Source organism: Corythoichthys intestinalis, chromosome 8, assembly GCF_030265065.1.
Source record: "Corythoichthys intestinalis isolate RoL2023-P3 chromosome 8, ASM3026506v1, whole genome shotgun sequence".
NCBI lineage: Eukaryota > Metazoa > Chordata > Actinopteri > Syngnathiformes > Syngnathidae > Corythoichthys > Corythoichthys intestinalis.
Genome location: NC_080402.1, coordinates 40258346 through 40279446, shown reverse-complemented (window position 1 = coordinate 40279446; position 21101 = coordinate 40258346). Strand labels below are relative to the sequence as shown.

At 38.0% G+C, this 21101-nt stretch overlaps 1 protein-coding gene across 4 annotated transcripts in view; it reads right to left on the bottom strand.

Annotated features, from left to right (window-relative positions):
* Window positions 1-5104: 5104 nt before the first annotated feature.
* LOC130920372 (Kv channel-interacting protein 2-like) overlaps window positions 5105-21101 on the bottom strand; it is a 42404-nt gene continuing 26407 nt past the window's right edge. The window contains exons 4-17 of one of the 4 annotated variants that reach the window (XM_057843551.1): window positions 16792-16862; window positions 13589-13696; window positions 13408-13512; window positions 12397-12459; window positions 8341-12336; window positions 7893-7926; window positions 7720-7818; window positions 7549-7655; window positions 6263-6323; window positions 6140-6190; window positions 5871-5939; window positions 5648-5756; window positions 5496-5565; window positions 5105-5361 (exon numbers count right to left, since the gene is read on the bottom strand). In XM_057843551.1, the coding sequence (XP_057699534.1) occupies window positions 12289-12336; window positions 12397-12459; window positions 13408-13512; window positions 13589-13696; window positions 16792-16862 (395 nt within the window). In that variant the 3' untranslated portion in view covers window positions 5105-5361; window positions 5496-5565; window positions 5648-5756; ... (5 more) ...; window positions 7893-7926; window positions 8341-12288. The other 3 variants (XM_057843549.1, XM_057843548.1, XM_057843550.1) reach the window with 3 other exon arrangements.

Below are 21101 nucleotides of genomic sequence, written 5' to 3'. Positions count from 1 at the left end.
GAAGTTTTACCGTATTCCGAGAGACCCGGAGAGGAGAGCGAGATTGACTGCTGCAATTCGACGAGAAAACTGGGCTCCAAACGACTACCACAGATTATGTAGTAGTCATTTTATACCTGGTAAGATGCATTTAATATATATTTAGAGGGTTTGGGGCTGACAACCACAATTAAGATCATTGCTAGGCTAATCGCCGACAACATACACTCAGACGTTGTGAATGAACTACCTGAAAATATATAATTATAAGGGGATAATAAGACAGTTGTCATACAATTAATTTACAATTTCACTATTGAGGTCAAAAGCCAAAAAATACATTCAACTAGGGACAATCTGGAGTAGTGCTATCGCACTTCATATTTATTACATATTACATATGTATGTAGTGAGAGCTCCATTGACAAATGACATGACATACATGAGACTTGACAGTGGATGTTAGCAAGAACAAAAGATTTTGAATTGAAAATTTCGTAACTCACCTTCCCGAGCACAAGATTCTTGCCGAATTTTCGTGTACGAGGACCTGTTTCACCCAACCAGCAACGTAGCATTTATAAGCCTCCAAGCTCTTAAAGTTTTTCAAACTTTCGTGAGAATAGGCTGATTTTGTGTGGACAAGATAGTTGTAAATATCAGGGTCAGGCAAAGACGGCGAAGACAGCGGGTCGAAAAACATCGATTTAGGCATCAAATATGGATCTGGCGAATGGATAAACTGAAGCTTTTCCACATAACGCTTTTCATGCAACGCATCCAATGAGTTTACGGCGTCAGATAACACCGGGGCTTCCATGAATTGCTCTATAACTTGCACGACTAATTGAAAACAATGAGAATAGGTCTAAAAAATACAGACAATATGGCGGCCGGATACAGCGGCACGTCATTTTGTGACGTAGGTGAGTAGGGTCTATAGGTATTACTGACAACATCTGATTCATCCACTGTTTGGTAGAAGGTCCATAATTTGATTTCCATACCAGTGCAATGCATTTCTTCGCCATTGTTGACCCAAGATTAACAAGTGTCTGTTCATGTTTGGTAAAATTATGTTCTTCTGGAAACGGTCCCAACCAAAAAAAATTGGGTCTGAATGGAATGTCTTTTAAAATCACTTCCTCCAACCTTTTTTTACCTCGTGCTAAAATTTCTTAACTTCTCCGCGTTGCGCACAGTGAAAAAGCGTATTCTCTTGTACATTTAAAGCAGGTATCAGGAATGTTTTTATTATATCTGTTTAGTTCTACAGGTGTTATGTATGTTCGCATTATCCACTTATACTAAATATGTCTCAGCTGTGCGTTCATGCATTTAGTTTGAGCATTCACACACAACTTAGCCCAATCCCTTTCTGTTATGTCCTCAACCAAATTATTACTCCATGCCCTCGTTTTGTCCTTTGAGTTTTCAGGAGAGTTACACATTAAAATTGTATACCACCTCGAGATAGCACCTCTCCCAATGATGTCTTTAGTCGAATGAGTTCATTTTTAATTTAATTTAAAAAAAAATATATATATATATATACATAAATATTTTAAAAACACTGATTAATAATAAAAGTAATAATTAGGGCTGTCAAAATTATCGCGTTAACGGGCGGTATTTTTTTTTTTTTTTTTAATTAATCACGTTAAAATATTTGACGCAATTAACGCACATGCCCCGCTCAGACAGATTTAAATGTCAGTACAGAGAAATGCCCACATGTTAATTGTGTTTTATGGAGTTTTGCCGCCCTCTGCTGGCGCTTGGGTGCGACTGATTTTATAGGCTTCAGCACCCATGAGCATTGCGTAAGTAATTATTGACATCACCAATGGCGGGCTACTAGTTTATTTTTTGATTGAAAATTTTTACAAATTTTATTAAAACAAAAACATTAAGAGGGGTTTTAATATAAAATTTCTATAACTTGTACTAACATTTACCTTTTAAGAACTACAAGTCTTTCTATCCATGGATCGCTTTCACAGAATGTTAATAATGTTAATGCCATCTTGTTGATTTATTGTTATAATAAACAAATACAGTCCCTATGTACCATATGTAGAATGTATATATCCATCTTGTGTCTTATCTTTCCATTCCAACAATAATTTACAGAAAAATATGGCATATGTTATAGATGGTTTGAATTGCGATTAATTGCGATTAATTACGATTAATTAATTTTTAAGCTGTAATTAACTCGATTAAAAATTTTAATCGTTTGACAGCCCTAGTAATAATATAATTCAGATCTGGCCTCCACATATGTGGGAGTGAGATTTAATATATTTTTAACCCTTTCAATGCATGAATTACTTTTTTCTTAAAACAGTTGTATTATTCATATAGGACAGGGGTCTCATTTTGACCTCCAATTTTAGTATTAATGTTGCCTGCAGGTATTATGCGATAGAGAATAAAAATGTGTATAAATAATTTTAAATTGAATGAATGAATTGAAGGACCCATTTTGGAATGAAAAAATAATTATTTAAATAGTCATAAATAAAAAATAGAAATACGAATTTTTAAAAAGACATTAAATTTCATTTATTTATATGATTAATAATTAAAAATGTCTTTTTTTATATATAAATTGCAATAAATTGAAATTCAAATAAGTATTTTGCTCCAGGATTTTTTTTTTTTTGGGGGGGGGGGGGGGGGGGGGGGATCAATTCAATTCCGTTTTATTTGTATAGCCCTATATCACAACAAGGTTGCCTCAAAGGGCGTTGCAGAGGCAATATGACACACAGTCGGAAACGGCAGATGAAATAAAGATGAAATAAATAAAGGTCAAGTCCTGGGCATCCCCCATCCTTAGACCCTCCATGTCGGCGAGGAAAAACTCTCCTTTTTGTTGTTGTTTTTTGTTTTATAAATCACTTGTGAGCGCACATACAAACTATTTGGCTGCGATTGACGGGAAAAGACGCCCAATCCATTTCAACTGCGCTGCAAAAACACACCTCCTTGAAACTAGTTAAATTCCCTTGTTTTCAGTGTAAATCTACTAGAAATAAGTGAAATTATCTGCCAGTGCTTTAAAATTTTACTCTGCTTTCTTAAAATGAGAAAAATAGCTATCTGAAAATAACGGTCAAAAAACACTTTTGGGCCAGGGAGCGCCGGGAAACGTTCCAAAAACCTGTCAGAACTGTTTGCACAGCCCAAATATGCCAAAAAAGGTGTAGTTTTGGGGGGAGTCAATTTTTGACTTTTCTGTAAGGGGGGGGGGGGGGGGGGGGTTACGCATTTTTTCAAAATTTCAAAACATTTTTTCAAAATTTCAAAATCGGTCAAAAAACACTTTGGGATCGGGAGCGCTGGGAAAACTTTCAAAATCCCGTCATGACTGTTGGCACAGCCTAAATATGCCGAAAAAGTGTACTTTGGGGGGAGTCAATTTTTTACTTTTTTGTAAGGGGGGGTGCTTACGCATTTGTCAAAATTTCGAAAATGGTCAAAAAACACTTTTGGGCCTGGGAGCACCGGGAAACGTTCCAAAAACCTGTCAGTACTCTTGGCACAGCCCTAATATAACAAAAAAGTGTACTTTGGGGCGTAGTCAGTTTTTGACTTTTCTCTAAGGGGGGGGGGCTTATGCATTTTTTCAAAATTCCAAAATCGGTCAAAAAACTCTGGGATAGGAAACGCTGGGAAAACTTTCAAAATCCCGTCAGGACTGTTAGCACAGCCAAAATATGCCGAAAAAGTGTACTTTTGGGGGGAGGCAATTTTTTACTTTTTTGTAATGGGGGTGCTTACACATTTTTTCAAAATTTTGAAAACATTAAAAAAACACTTTTGGGACAGGGAGCGCCGGGAAACGTTCCAAGAACCTGTCAGGAATCTTGGCATAGCCCAAATATGCCTAAAATGTGTACATTTGGGGGAGTCAATTTTTTACATTTTTGTAAGGGGGGTGCTTACGCATTTTTTCAAAATTTCGAAAACGGTCAAAAAACACTTTTGGGTCCAGGGAGCGCCGGGAAATATTCCAAAAACCCGTCGGGACCCTTGGCATAGCCCAAATATGCCAAAAAAGTAAACTACGAAACTTTTCAGTTTTGATCGATTTTAGCGACGCAGGTGGACAAAAGTGGTAGTGTTTTGCCTTAAGGAAGACTGCGTTACCCATGAGGACCAGCGCACAGCAAGAGAGTCTGGCTGCAGCCCGCCTCTCTCAGTACCCTGCGCCGCTCGTCTCAGTACCCATCCCGCAGACAGGAAGTGACGCAATATCGCAGCTCTCAGACCGGAAATGACAACATGAAGCTGCGCTGGAGCTCCGAGCTTCCGGTTTTATCGTAATAGTTAGCGTCCATTCGAACGTAAATACTAGTTTACTTTTCTTTTCGCACGTCTTTTATTTTCGGTTTCAGCATCACTCATTATTATTTAAATAATAATTTATTTATATGCTCCTTAAATTGATTTGGTGAAATCGGGAGATTAACTCTTTAAGCGCGGTCAGTTTGTTAAAGCCTGCTGATTTTACCAAAATGAAAAACACGGTTACAGTACATCAAAATTAAAATACACACTACTGCAATAAAGGTTTAATTAGTGACTGAAAGATCGCCTGTGACCTATCACAGTGTGTACTTTAGTTTGTCAATTGTAAAATATACTCCAATTGAGAATTATTACAAAATTGCTGTCATCCTTACATTTTTATGAACGGACACATTAGTATAGCTTCATTACAATTTAATGTATCAAAAACGTAATATTCTCTCAATGTTGCAACCAAACCAATTTTGTCTTTCATTTTGCTACTTAAATTCATTCATGTGGGTGAAGATCCTAATTAACTAATTCAGAAACTATATTAAACTTTCTGCTCCAGGAAAGGCAACTTTATTTCAAACAGAAATGACAAAAGTTGTCATGTGTTAGTTGTTTTTTTTTTTCTTTTATCCCAGACAATAGTTGTAGGTTGTTTTAATTACCTGACATTTTTCGGCAAGCACTCCCGCCTTCATCACAGGTAATTAAAACTACCTACAACTAACATCTGAGATAAAAGAAAAAAAAAAAAAAAACTAATTCATAAGTGTAGAAAAATGAACTCAATACAACCAGTTCTGATGTGGTAAACTTTATTTTTTTAGTTTTATTATTTTTTATTATTATTGAGAGAATAGATATTTTCTTTAGTCAACAATCTCCTCAAAAAAGGTAAATCCATCTTCCAGATGGTTGAAACAGAACTTGAATGGCTCCAGGACATTGTAGTTCGTGCTCATCCTCTTCCATCTGCAGGATGCTTGGGAACTCCTACTGCATTGATTTTTTTTTTTCCCCCTAGCCCTGTCCGAGGCTTTTGTGCTGTCTTGCACAATCCTTTTACCAAAACTGTTCATTGGAAAAGAGAAAGAAAAGAGCTATTTGAATATTACATAAGTAAAATAAAAATGATGCTTTGTTAATTTTATACTTGATTTTTCTTTTCAGGCATTGCATTAAACTAGGTATATAAACAATCTTACCATTTTTTCCCGCCATATCTTTTTGGAGTGGGCCACCACTAACTTGAAGGAGCTGTGGTTGCACCTCTTCCTAAAATAAATCAGTGAATAAAGGGGGGCATGTTCAAAAGTGCGTCAGAGTAATGGACACTAAAAAGTCTTTAAAAGCTGACCTCAGCAATTATATTCAAATTTCACTTCTGTAACTGATAGACTGGTGGCACTTCACCCTGCAGTAATGCTTTTGCCTCATCTGTCCAATGGGCAAACTCTTTCCTGTGGCTCACATAAGTTGAAAAAATACAAAAATAAGTATTCCACATTTTCCAACAAAGAATTAAGGTGCTGTGCACCTACTTTCCTATGAATGCCATATCAACAGTTTCAAAGACTTACCATGCACCCAAGTTTGAAATTGTCCGCTATCAATATACACCACCACTTCCTCAGAGTTGGCATATCAGTCTAACAAAAATTAAAAACAAGTGTAAATAAAGAATAACGACAAGGATATTTTGTAGCCCAATTTGAATGATTCGGTGAACTTCATTTTACAATGGTTAAACTCAAAGAGAGCATCCAGAACAGTGCAAAGAGCATACTACAAATGGATAAATGAATACAAATATCACAGAGGACAAAATTGGACAGTTAAACTCACCTACCATCAACATGAAGATGCCACAGTCCTTCCCCTATGGCTGTCCCGGAAAACCCTAACGTAAGAATTTAACCGAGTCACTTCCTTCAAGTTTTGAATCAATGAATATACACACTTTTACAAATACCTCTATTTCACTTCCAATCCTCTCTTTCCATGTCCCCCTGTTGATTGACTGTCAGCGTTTTCTGCAATTGAAAATATAGGTTCATATTAAATACAGTAGTTAAACAATTACAAACGTGTTTCCATGCATAAGAACACCAACCAGTCAGGTTTAAATGATTCATGCAAACAAAACAAGGGCGTTAGGTTTGCATAGGGACGGTAGGGACATAACACGACCAACTTTTCAGGATGCTAAAGCTGTCCCCACCAACTTTTGAGCAACCTTACTTGCATTATATTCGTCCCTACCAATGTTGAGACCGGGCCAACGCCCTTGAAACAAAACATTCGCAATTTTAGAGTGGCATTTTAGAAATTTGCTTCAAATGATTGGATGAATCATCTGGAGTGCAATTCTGCTTTAATTGAAGGGGCAACATAAAAGGATCGACTGGAACATACCTTCAAAACCAAACAAGGCTATTCTGGATCATCATGGAAACGCCATGCCAATATGAATGGATACTGAATTTCATTAGAGATAAAAATAGTTCCCTGATCTCATGATTGGATCTGTTTTTCTTCCCACAAATAATTGGAATTTGGATCATTTAATTTGTTATGATTTGACTGTTCTTTGAAAATGAACCAATGCTCCAAGTTGTAGTTGTTACTAATCAGCCTTACAGGCAAATGCATGTGTGGGTCACATCCTGTAGGCTTTCACCATGTTGCAACAACATAGGGGTCAGCCACAAATATGGTCCTTCCCTGAAAAATACATAATCTATACACACGGACATATGTTATATAAATACAAACGTACGCAGACACCTACATGAGCCCATACAAGCATTCTGTAGGCTACATAGTTAAAATACCCTACACACGCCAAAAAATACTTTTTTATACCTTTGAATGAGCTACTTGTTAGACAAGTTATAAATATGCATTTCATATCTGCAAAAAACAAACACAAAAAGTTACATTTTACTTAATTGTACAAGTGACATTATGTTCTTTAGAGAAACTAAATCCTCAAAATTCACAGTTGATTCCATTTCATTGTTCAGGCCAACGTTCCAAAAGTCAGCACGTGTCAATCAAACTTTCTTTTTTTAGACAATCAACACCATTTCTGGCCTCTTTATATTCAAGATTTGCATAAGCTAATGAGAATGTTGATTGGTTAAATAAACAAAGAGTAAATAATCAATTATGTCCAATTGTTAACTAATATAAGGAATAATAAGCCTATCCAGATTTCCACTGAGCACAACATTTGTCTCAGACATAAAAACATACCAGCCGTTCCTGGGCAGGATGAGTTTGAACCGTCCACGAAGCTCGGCATGGTCTTATATTGTCACCATTGGTCCTGTCTGCACAGTGGGTTTTACAGTGTTCGATGTCTATCAAAAAAAAGTGTTCAGCACAGTCCAAAATCTAAAGTACATTACTACTTATGCTACTTACTTCCATTTGGATCTCTGTGACATCCCTGTATCTGCATGGGAAGACTACCATTTGGGGGTCGTGATTTAGTTTCTTCCCAATGGGGTGGTGATCAAGGAGCTAGTAAAAAAAAATAATAATAATGAAAAAATATATAGCTAAGCAGAGTAACAATATCAAGAAAAAATTACAACCTTGTCCTATTTGGATCATGTGACAACATTCAAACTACAAAGGACCAGACAAAACAAATGAAGGTAAAACAACAATACCATACAACAACAAAAACAGCGAGCTGCGAATTGCAGGCATGTACATAATGAAAAATAAGAGTGCAATATAATGAAAACTACACAAAGAAGACTGTTCATTGAGGGGAAAAAAATGTAAAAAGCATTAGCAGCATTAGCCAATTCGCTGCTGAATTCATCAGTACGTATTAAACAATATAAGTAGAGCAAAGTCACATGCAGTTAGTAAAGGAAGACATTATTTAAATTACATTAAGTATACTAGATATAAGTACGGTCTTTTCAACTCAGAATAAACACTTCATATTTTCACCGCAAGTGTTGTTTAACTATTTATCATTTTTAAACATGCATACGCTTTTAAAAACTTTTTTTCAGTGCGGCCACTTACCGTGTTTTCTTCGCGAGAGGTGAAATAACGTAACTTGTTTTCGTCGCAAGGGTTGACGACATTTCCGGTCTGAGGGGATTGAGAGCTGCGGTATTGCGTCATTTCCTGTCTGCGGGATGGGTACTGAGAAGAGCGGCGCAGGGTACTGAGAGAGGCGGGCTGCAGCCAGACTCCTCTCGCGCACAGTGACATAAAACCGTTATCTCCCGGTCGCCTGCAGATGGATTAACGACATTTCTGTTTCCAGCGGCTGTGAGAAGAATGAATAGTAATGAGGTAATTAATCCAGTTGTGGCTAAACAATAGCATATGAAGATGCTGATAAAAGGAAAATGTTTGATTTTTTACCGTATTCCCTCATCCGGCCTACCGACCAGTTCGGTGGGGAAGGCGTGGATACGCAAGCAAGTGAAAGCCAGGCCAATGTTTATTCTTGAGTGTCCTTTTATCCTGGTAGCCTCCCTTTTTTTGTTTCCTCGGACAAAACTTTTTCTCTTTTGTTGCTCTGCCATCTTTGCAGAAATTGCGCGAAAGCGTTCGCATCGACATGTCTTTATTACGAAAAGGGAAAGGGGAAAGTGACATATGCCGTAAAGCAGTCGGCACATTTGTACCGTAATTTTCGGACTATAAGCCGCTACTTTTTTCTTTCATTTTGATACCTGTGGCTTATAGTCCAGTGCGGCTTATTTGTTGATTTTTTTTTTTAGGTAACACTTTATTTGACAGCGGTGTCATAAGACTGTCATAAAATCATCCAAATTATGAAATGACACTATCATGGACATTACTGAATGCTTATGTCATTAAGTGTCATTTGGCAAATTATGTCATTAACTCAATTTTTGTCCATCTTGGATCTTTTGCATCCATTCAAAAGTGAGATCCTTTGCCGGATAACACTTAATGACATCTATTATAAGCATTCATGAATGCTCAGGACAGACACATGTCATAATTATGATTGTGTAATGACAGTCTTATGGCACCACTGTCAAATAAAGTGTCAGTAAATACCATAACTAGCAATTGATGAAACAATTAGAACAGTAACTGAAGAAATATTTAGCACAGAACATGATTTTTGATTGTTATTTACATCTGTAGCACTGCAATGAGGCATGTTGGATGACAACAGTCAATAGCAGGTGGCAGCAGAGGTTCACTGTCTCCCCCAAGGGAGCAGTGATGGCCAAATGAAGCTTCTTGAAGCAATAAAGCTTTGCAGTAACTGGTTCAAAGTTTGATGATGGTTCATTTGGTCTTATGACAGTCGGTGATGATGCCGCTGTCAAATAAGGTTGTACCGGTTAATATCTTTTGATGTAAATAAATATCCCATGATACAGTGAGGACAGCTGCGGCTTATAGTCCAATGCAGCTTATCTATAAACAAATGCCATTTTTGTGCCAAATTTGGTGGGCTGCGGCTTATAGTCAGGTGCTCCTTATAGTGGAAAAATTAGGGTAGTTTTTTTGTATGGCAAGCTTCCTGCCACCCTCCTCAAAGTTCAAGATAGAAGGTTGAAAGGTGTCATGTGGCGTGGCTCAGTGGTAGAGTAATTGTCCCCCAACCCAGAGGTTGTGGGTTCGATTCTCCGCCCTGATGAACACGTCTAAGTGTCCTTGAGCAAGACACTGAACCCAACATTGCTCCTGGTGCTGCGTCACCAGTAGGTGGATGGTGAGATAGTGTAAAGCGGTTTGAGCCTAGAAAGGTGGAAAAGCGCTATATAAGTGTAACACCATTTACCATTTAACTAGTTGTCAGTCGACATATCACAAATGTTATGAAAATATTTTTTAAAGGTTGAAAATTTATCTAGTGTTGCTTTAACCGATTTATTTTAAGCAATAAATTAGTACTGTATATTTAGTCCGGAAAAAAAGCTTGTTTGTCAGAATTGTTCTTAATTTATGAATGGATATTGTTCAAAACATTATTTTAAAGCAATTTGTTGTTGATATAGGTGAAAAATTAGCAATTTTTAGATTATGGGCTTAATAAGAACAAATAGTAATATTTATTTCTAATCTGACGGATTAATCTGTTAACTGGTCTTCTAGTCTTTAACACTCAAAACAAAATAGAGAAAATTATTCTACTAGATTTAGGGTAAATAATCTGATTAAATTATAAATTTGCAGTGTGGGAGGGGCCGGAAGCGCTTCCAGTTGAAATGGATTGGCCGTCATCTTCCCTTCTTTTACTAACTATCACAACCCCTTGCTCTGTAGTATCCCTGAAAGGCTTGATTACCAAAAATAGTCACACTCCTTATAAAAGATTCATTTTAGGTAATAACAACAAAAACACTTCCTTTTGTGGTCTTTGAAAACGTCCAGTTCACTTTTAACAATGCAGGAATTTGATAACATATCGGGGGGAAAAACGGTGTACATGAATGCTTTTCCAAGTTAAACTTTTAAGTAGGCTGTCCCATAATGAAGCCTCATAGACCTCACTATCACTTGACGGGGCTCGGGGCCGATCTGTAGGGGGGCTACGGTATTTTCAAAAACTTAAAATTCAAATATTTTCAAAACCAAAGCCGCTAGTGACTTAAATCCAAAACAGGCACCTCCCTGAGTCATATATGAGTCTCCATGAGCAGCGACATAAAAAAATTCAAAGTCGTTCCCCAGTAAAATCCCGATTATTTTTTTCATACAAGTATACAAAAATTAAATGGCTTTAAAATTCTCAAACTTGACGCTAGATGCACAAAAGTCCCCAAATGCAGAGATAAGCACCGATATTTTCAGAATCAATATTTAACATATCATATATGATTTTGCCCAAAATAGTAACTAAATTTTTTTTTTTTTAGTGCAAGTTTTCAACAGCTAATAAATCACTCAATTTTCACGTCAAAAACTTAATACTTGAGGAAAGCATGCAGAATCATAATTTTATTCAACAAAAGCAAAATTTGAATTTTTCTATATACAATCACGACTTATTTAGGTTGATTTCAACTCTGTAGAGATACAAAATCCAACATGGCAGCCGTGATAAAACGAAGCGCTTTTTAAAATGAAAATTCTTGTAAATAAATGTTTAAATCGCAGAATTGCTATGGATATGAACATAAAACAGTCTAGATTCTTGGTTGAAAAAAACAAACCAAAAAACGGCCAGTTATTGTTCATTTTACATAAATATTTCAAGCAAACATTACGGTATTGTGTAAATCAACATGGTGGCTGTCATGAAACAGAGCTTTTTAAGTTGAAAATTCTTGTAAATAAATGCTTAAATTGCGGAATTTCTATAGATATGAACGTAAAACAGTCACGATTCTTGGTTGAAAGAAAAAAACGGGCAGTTATCGTTCATTTTACGTAAATATTTCAAGCCAAAGTTACACAAATTTTTGACATTGATTTTTTTCACAATGTTTCAAAGTGCATGCATGGTGCTATTTAACATAATAATTACCTTGAATCCTTGACCATATCACTCTTGGGACACTCCAGCCTGCTTGTATGCAGTAAAAAATTCGTCCTACTTCCACCTAAATCCGGCATTAGAACACAACATGTATTTGAGTTTATTACGCAACGTTCTGCCTGGGTTGGCCCCCTACGGGAAGGCGTGGGGCAATGTCTGTGGGAGCTGTCTTGTCAACTGATGGTCAAGTCTATGGAAGCCTATTATCTGAAATGGATTTTTGCATAATTGTGTCTTGGGACAAATATGGTGTCAATTACAATAATTTGTTCCACACAAGACAACCATGGTTCAAACACAAAGTCCTCCGTAATAAAGTTAAAACTGAAAAGCAGGAGAGCTATCAATACATTATATCTGTGAGGTTTTATTGTCTTCCATCATCACATTGCTATATAAAATATTTCAACACATTGCGTATGTGAGCGCACACACGTCATGCATACACAATACATTTGTAATCAAAACTGAAAAAGAACAGTTGGAGTCCACCTTCAGATGACGTCATCAAACATGTGCATGGACCGCATGATGTTCTCATCCTAGAAGAAAGGCACAAGTCTTAACTTGGTGTTGGAAAGAATGTTTTGTAAAATTGACACCTTTTGACACGTCTCCAAGAACTCCTCAATGGTGACGACGCCATCGTTGTTCTTGTCCATTTTCTAGAAGGTGATACGATGTCAGTGCTAATTTCTATTCATAATACAGTGGTACCTCTACATACGAAGTTAATCCGTTCCAGGACCTTGTTTGTAAGTCGAAATGGTCGTATGTCGAGCAGGATTTTCCCATAGGAATACATTATAATTCCATTAATTCGTTCCACAGCCCAAAAACCTGCACTAAATCCTTAAAAAATACTGCTGGTGCTATTACAAATGGCAATTACACGTAGCAAAACAAATAAATTATAAATCAAAATTGGAATAATGTAATAAAAAGAATAATAATAATTCCTGTAATAGTGTAACGAATCGGGTTCTAATAAGGCGGACGTTTTTTTGTGTACCTGAACGCACCGCGGGGCTCACGTGCCAGAAACAGACCGGTGAGCTTGAGTTTCACTTTCACTTTGAATGTTCTCTTGAGAACACCATCATTTGAGGCAGACAGCAGGCGTTTTGTGTTGAATAAGTTGTAAAAGAAATGATGAAAACGTGGCGAAGCTGGCGATTTCTTTGGAGACAATAAGAATTGTCAGCTTAATTTATAAAGACTGGCGAACGATGGTCGGAGGAGGACCGTGGAGATGTATTGTTGAGCCATTTCACGGATGCCCACCCCACGCTCATATTTTTCTGTCATTTGCATCTTCATTTCGAAGGTAAGCATCAACTTTTTCCTTGTTTCACCACCTGTACCAACCTTTTCTGAAACCTGTGTTGATTTGTCACACAAGAAAATCCGCCGTGCATTCGTCTGCGGTGCTGCCATTGTCGTCGTATTTCGAGCATGTCGTCGGATGTAGAAACAAATGGCGAGTCAAATTTTACGTCGGATGTCGAAAAGTTCGTGTGTCGAAGCGATCGTATGTAGAGGTACCACTGTATATATTCAAGATTTTTTTTACTTCTCATTTTTAAATATATTTCTTTCCATCTTTCTCCTACCTGGAAGAAGATTTCCACGTGATCCTTGGGAGCACTATCCCTCATGCAGGGGTACGTGTACTTGCCCATCATGTCGTAAATGGAGTGCATGATGTCTGTCATCTCCTGACCAAAACAGGTCATCGCCACGAGCTGTTAGCAAAAGACTATAGGAGACACTTTTCATCAAGCATGCAAGTACCTCTCGAGTGATGCAGCCATCTTTGTTGAGGTCATACAGGTTGAAGGCCCAGTTGAGTTTTTCTGTGATGGAGCCTCTCAGGATAATGGAAAGACTTAGAACAAAGTCCTACAGACAGACAAAGGAGATTCCATTCTGGAATGACCTTTGTACTCTACAGACTGCAATATAGGGGAAGTTCAGAATTTATGACATCAGACCTAATCTTCGAGTTAGCGAGGGTTTATTTAGTCTGTAGTGTGGATTTCAATAGCGTACCGCACGAATAGTATTTTTAGACCGTGATGTCGCCATCGTAACGCGGAAGTAGGACATTATCGAAAAGCCTTCGCAAACAAACCATGTTATTACTGCTTGTTTTCTCCGGTAATCCTTCAAAAAAGAACATGCCGATCAAATACTGCTGCTATGGAACTTGTAGAAATGACTCTAGACATTACGACATATGAAGGATGTTTTCTTCATATGTTTCCCGAAACCAAAAACTCGGGAGTAAAAAATGTGAAGAATAGATCAAATGCGGATGTCCAAAAATCCAGTTTAACGCCAGCAAGGTGAAGCCATTCACATTTCACATGCAGTAAACATTTTGCTGGGGGCCATGGTCCTTCAGAGCCCAAAGAGGTAAGCCATTTTGATATTGTTACTTATTTTTTAGCGTGGCGTTTTGCCGTGCTGCTTCTGTCTGGCAATGAATGACCTGAAAAAAATTAAAATGATATCTGACTGCCACTGTTACCTTTTCTGATGTAGAAAAAAACGCTTTAGTAAGGGTAAGCTACACAAAAATAGCAGTGTAAATTGCCCCCAAGAACGGTCAGAGACGTAAGACAACCAGAGGATATAATATATAAGAAAGACAGGGCATATGGTGGTAAAGGATAGATTGTTGAAACATCAGAATGTATTTGTCAGTGGTGTGAGGCAATGCACAAAAGAAAAAGGCGACCAAAAAAAAAAAAGCTAACTCTGGATTAGGTCGGCTCGTGTTTTTCAGCCCTCGATACTCAAGCCATCTCTTTAACTGAACATCTGTATGTTCTTCCACATCTACGTGAATTCGGCACCAGGGACATCATATTCGGACAGAATTGGTAGGTTTGGCTCAGTAAACATCTCGTTTGTATGCCATTTCCATTCATTTACTATTGGGGACAAATGGGAAGTCGACCCGCCAAGCCACAATTGCTAACGTCATGAATATTAATGGTCAAAAGTGACATGTTGCTTGCGGTACACCATTCCGTATAGTTTGCTAGTTATTTGTCATTTTCAGGGCTCCCGGGCTACACTAGCGCGAGTTCATTGACTGACTTAGCATGCCAATAAAAAACAACATGCGCACCCATGAAAATCATCTATGACCCATGCAATCAATAGTGTTGGCTATGTTTTCAGGATAAAGTTATTAAAATTTACTATTGCATGTCAATAATTGCAATATGAAGAGCGACATTTGTAATCCAGCAGCTCTGCAAGGGAGCAAAGCAGAGTGATATCACATTGTTTTTTTTTTCACTGCTAATTTTTTTTTGTCGTAGCCAGCAGCAAGTAACCAGTTTCTATTGTTCCTCGTTCTTCATAGGGAATTTTGGGGAACTTTGCTTTGCCCATCTCTTCTGTCTGTTTCCACAGCCTCTAAATGCACATTTTTCCATGTTGCCGGTGAAGGGAATAGTTACCTTTCTCGCACACACCATATAACTGTTTGCATTACTCTAACACACGTAATATAATCAATCAGCGAAAAGTATCATTTCTAATATTTACTGTAGGACTGTTTATATTAACACACCTAATATAAAATAAATAGCACTTACAGTATAGTTAATCAAAAGAAGCAGAATAGAGGATACACAACGCCATTTTATCACAGAAGCCCAACGTGTCATGAGCTAGATTGACGCACCAACTCTTGCAATCAGTTCTCCTGGGCACTCCAGGACAAAGAACAGGGCGCAAGTAGTATCGCCCAACCAGGATAACAAGTTGATAGCGCGGGCGCCTTGGACATCAAGACCTGCGTCGGTCGCCGTGGCAACCACGTCCCAGCCACAAAGGATGACACACAAACCTTACCTGCCACAGAGGGACGATCCCAAGACAACACCCAGCCACGCCTTCGGCCCGGCCCACTCGACCGCAGCTTTCAAAAAGAACTGAACATTTAGATAACACGGTCCCTGCTCGGGAACATTTCAATGTGTCTGTTATTTTGCGGACCTTGGATCCGACACTGCCTCTCCGTCGTCTGTTTTTGCCTTGTTTTTGACCATTGTCGACGAATAAATTGTCAACCTGTTTTCGGTGAGCCTTCTTCAAACTTTTGGAACATGGCGTCAGTACAAAGGGTTAACACGGGAGTGAACGCGCGGAATCTTGGCCCCCACCGGTTGGCTTGCGGGAGCAGTGCCAGCGGAACAGCATTTCGTTCGCCTGGCGATGTTTCCGCGGCTTGGCGGGGTGGGGCGGGCGAATTCCTTCACCGGCCCTCAGTTAACTCAGCAGACTGATGCTGTGTTTGAGGAAGGTGGGAGGTCAGAGTTCCTAACCTCCAATCTGGGAACATATCGTTGGAAGGCCTCTGCTATTTGATCGCTTACGAGAAGCCGGGTTTGCTGGAGGTCAAAATGTCTTTTGATGGCCAAAATAAAAAACAACTTGATCAGCCATGTTTGCGGTTTACTTGGAATGGTTTGAAGTCGCAATTGGTACCATCTGAGCCGGATAAGTCCGACTTACTACCGTCCTCAAATGCATCGTGAGCACGAGTGACCGAAGCACTCGTCTCTATTGTAGTTGTATTTTACATCTAAAAAAATAGTCCTGCAGAATGAAATGCATCACGGCAGTTTGGTGTGGCATTGTTTTGGCCGCATGGATGTTTTGGAACAATGATCTGCATTTTGAATTTATTTGACTATGTTGGATCTGTTTGTAGATTTGTATCGTTTTGTATTGGCATGCTAAGCAGGCACCATTGACTCGGGCTAGCTCAGCCACTCTGGATCTCTGAAACTAACAAATAACTTACAAACTGCACGGAATTTGGTCAAATCAACTCCACCGACTAATTAAACCCCCACTAACTAGATGATTAAACCTAATGTCAAAAACTTCCGCTTAAAGGGTGACTTTTACAGAAATTCTAGAAGCGTTTAATAGGCGTGTCTGCATCAGCCAACCTTTGAAGTGTGTGTTACCTCAAAGCTAACAGAGCCGCTGTTGTGAGTGTCAAAAGCCTCAAACAGGAAATGTGCATACATACTTGTATCTGCAAATGAAACAGATGATTTGGTAAGGTCATGTCATACTTTTTTCCGTCAAAATGGATTGAACGTCTAGCGGCACCAATGGCGCTGAAAGATGAGATTCTGGCATCCCAGTTTAAATAATATGGACATCTGTCATTGTCAGTGGCAGGTAATGAGTTAAGGGTTCATTCATTTTCCGAGCCGATTATCCTCATGAGGGTCGAGAGGTATTATGAAATTTAAAAAAAAAAAAAAAAAAAAAAGTAATAAATAATATTAACCTTAGAGTGTTAATGGAGCCAATAACAACAGTGTACACAGCAAAAAACACCTCCTTAAAACTAGTTAAATTCCCTTGTTTTCTAGTGTAAATCTACTGGAAATAAGTGAAATTATCTGCCAGTCCTTCAAGTAAATTTTACTCACTTATATTTCTTGAAAAAAAAAAATAGCTAGCTGAAAATAAGCTAAACAGACATTTTAGGCAATTAATTGGTATATTTCATCTTTTTTTTTTTTTTTTTTTTTTAAAAGCTTGTTTGTCAGAAATGTTCTTAATTCAAGAATATTGTTCAAAACATCATTTGAAAGCATTTATTTCTTGATTTACGTGAAAAATTACCAAGTTTTAGATGTATAGGCTTAATAAGAAAAAGTAGTAATATACAGTGTATCACAAAAGTGAGTACACCCCTCGCATTTCTGCAGATATTTAAGTATAACTTTTCATGGGACAACACTGACAATATGACACTTGACACAATGAAAAGTAGTCTATATGCAGTTTATATAACAGAAATAATTTATTTTCCCCTCAAAATAACAAAATATAATAAAATATAGTGGTGTCAACAATAATTGATGCGGCGATGCATCCCGATGCGGGGCATGGACGATTCGATTCGATGCGGGCAACAAGCCGAATTGATTCAGCGCATTTTAAAATATATAAGTACGTTCAAAAATCTTCCCTGCGCAATTCCGGTGATGCAATGGATTTGGTTTCCCCATTTGTATTATTATTGTCATGTTTCATTTTTTACACACTGCATAACTCTGGTCAAGTTTGGGGTTGTTGTGACTAAAATACAGTGACTGTTATTATTGATTTTGCACAGGAGTTCAGATGTTGCACTGTGTGAAAGGCTGCTACTGTGTGTAAAAAAAAGAGAAAGCCCTGGTCTCATTCAAAGCACCAATTAAATGCTGTGATCTGTTTTTTTTTTTTTTTTTTTAAATATATATCTAAAAGTATTTTCATTTGACTTCAACCAGGAGTGACACAAGAGCCAATAAAAAGTTGTTTAATGTCTGACCGCTTGTGTTGCCTCATGATTCACGAAAAATATGCTTTGCTTTAGAATTTTAATGCATCCCAGGCTTTAAGGCATCGCGATGCATTGCCGAATCGAACCGAATCGAATCGTGACCCTCTGAATCGAATCGAATCGTGGCCCTCCGAATCGTAATCGAATCGAATCGAGAGGGCACTACCGATGCACACCTCTAATAAAATATCAATAAAATATAGCCATTAACATCTAAACCCCTTGCAGCAAAAGTGAGTACACCCCATAGAAACTATGTACATCCCTAAATGTCCAAATTGAGTTCTGCTTGTCATTTTCCCTCCAAAATGTCATGTGACAAAATGTCATCGTTACAGGAGTCCTGTCAGCATTACTGCAGAGATTGAAGAGGTGGGGGGTCAGCCCGTTAGTGCTCAGACCATACGCCGCGCTCGACATCAAATTGGTGTGCATGGCTGTCACCCCAGGAGGAAGCCTGTTCTGAAGACGGTGCACAAGAAAGCCCGCAAACCGTTTGCTGAAGACATGTCAACAAAGCACATTGATTACTGGAACCATGTCCTATGGTCTGATGAGACGGGCTGGCTTTCTGCTTTGTTGACATGTTTTCAGCAAACTGTTTGTGGGCTTTCTTGTGTACCGTCTTCAGAACAGGCTTCCTCCCTGAGTGACAGCCATGCACACCAATTTGTTGTAGGGTACGGCATATGGTCTGAGCACTAACAGGCTGACCCCCCACCTCTTCAATCTCTGGAGTAATGCTGACAGCACTCCTGTAATGAGTCACATGACATTTTGGAGGGAAAAGGACAAGCAGTACTCAATTTGGACATTTAGGGATGTACGTAGTTCCCCTGCGGTGTACTCACTTTTGTTGCCAGGGGTTTGGATGTTAATGGCTATATTTTGAGGGGAAAACACAAACTACTTTTCATTGTGTCAAAGTGTCATTTTGTCAGTGTTGTCCCATGAAAAGATATACTTAAATATCTGCAGAAATGCGAGAGGTGTACTCACTTTTGTGATACACTGTATACCTAAAGTGGAATAATCTGACGCATTAATGTTAGCAAGTCTTTAACACTCAAAACAAGAAGGAGAAAATTATGTGACTAGATTTAGGAAAAATAATCTGATTAAGAAATAAATTTGCAGTTTATTTGTTTCATTCATTTTGTTAGGTTTTGTGTTTGTTTTCTCCTAGTGTGACTTGTCCCTGTGATTGCCCATTGATTTCACCTGATGTGCCTTCTCCCAGTCTATCCTCCTGTGCCCACCTGTTCCTTGTTGTCTCGTTACCCCTTGTCTACGCGTGTGTATATAAGATCCCATTTTCTTTTCACTCCTTGTTGCGTCATTGTCAAAGCCTGTCTACGTCAATGTGTCACGTCCATGGTCTGGTCAGCATTATTCAAAACCCTCGTGTTCCGTGTAAGTTTTTGAAAAACAGTCTTTTGTTAGTGTTAAGTTTTGTTTGCCTCAGTGCTATCTTTTGATTACCACATCCTTTGTTTTGTACTTTGTTTTTCGTTGGCTTTAATTCAATCATTTTTGCACCATTCATCTGCCTCGCCTACATTTCCCTGCATTTGGGTCCACCTTGCCCGCCCGTGTTACCTGACACATTTTGATTAATTTTTATTAACACTGTATCAATTTATACTTTTATTTATTTGGGAAAAATATATAACTTAATAATTAAAGATTAAAAAGTCATAACCTGACAACTCTATTTTTAACCGATATCCCAAAATTGTCCAACTCAAAATATCCAATACCGATACCAATATGTGCTGTAGTACTTAACATATTGATTATTTTTTAATCATTTATTGCTCAGTTAATCTTTGCACCATGAATGCAATTGGTCTGCTTCCATAACAAATCCCAAGCATCTTAGTTTTGAGAGCTCTAATGGTCGATAAGCTTAACTGGTTTGCTATGCTGTGACCAGCTCATGTACAAAGGCAGAAGGCTTCTACTTTCACTTTCTCCAATACCAATAATGAAAAACCAGTTTTGATTTTATCTGGTCACTCTACAGTACGTTCCTGACAAGGGTGTACGTTTGGTCACAACATTGGTAGGGACGCTATAACAGCATAACCCGCATGCACACTTTCTGCTGGGAACGGGACATTAATAACACCAAACAGATTGGGTACATAATAGCTGGTTCCTACATAAAAATGAAAAAAGTTAATTATTTTCATGGGGGAAAGTAATTTTTCAAAATGCTTGCTTCATATAAAAGGAAATTTAGCGAGCTTGTGCTTTTGTGTATTTTGGGGGTTGGGGGTGGGGTTAAAATATGCATAGACTGCAACTAAAAATATTTTTAAATGATGTAGAAAATAAATACATTTTAATCATGAATAAATGCACAAAATGCGCAGTTGAATTAACATTAAAAGTAGAAAACATACAGGAAAACACCACTCAAAACAGCTTTCTACTTGAGTTTTACAGGTTAGCAAGTTTACAAAGTTTAATCTTATGCTAACTCTGATGCAGGTCAGACTTTCAGTAGCAAAATTAGTGGTATGTACATCACCTCCACAACATTGACGTCTTTTTACATTATTTACTGTGGCTGCTGGCTGAAGGAAAAAAAAAAAACTCCTAATATGCCTCCTCTTCAACGGGGGTGGAGGAGGTGGCATATTTACATGTATATCTGTCAGGAATGTTTGAATGTGGGGGTTCTAGTCATCAGCCAATCAAACGTATGTTTGAGGGGGAAAAAATGGACCGGCACTGCTGAATAGCAAATGAAGAGGGGTAAATGTAAGTCTGAACATAATGAAAGTAATTCACTTAATAATGGTAGGGTCAATTCTATCCTAACAACATATGGGAAGACAATCTAAATTACCTCTATAGCAGAACTCATTGTATAATGCAAATAAGGTTGCTTAAAAGCCATCTCAATTTGAGCATCCTGAAAAG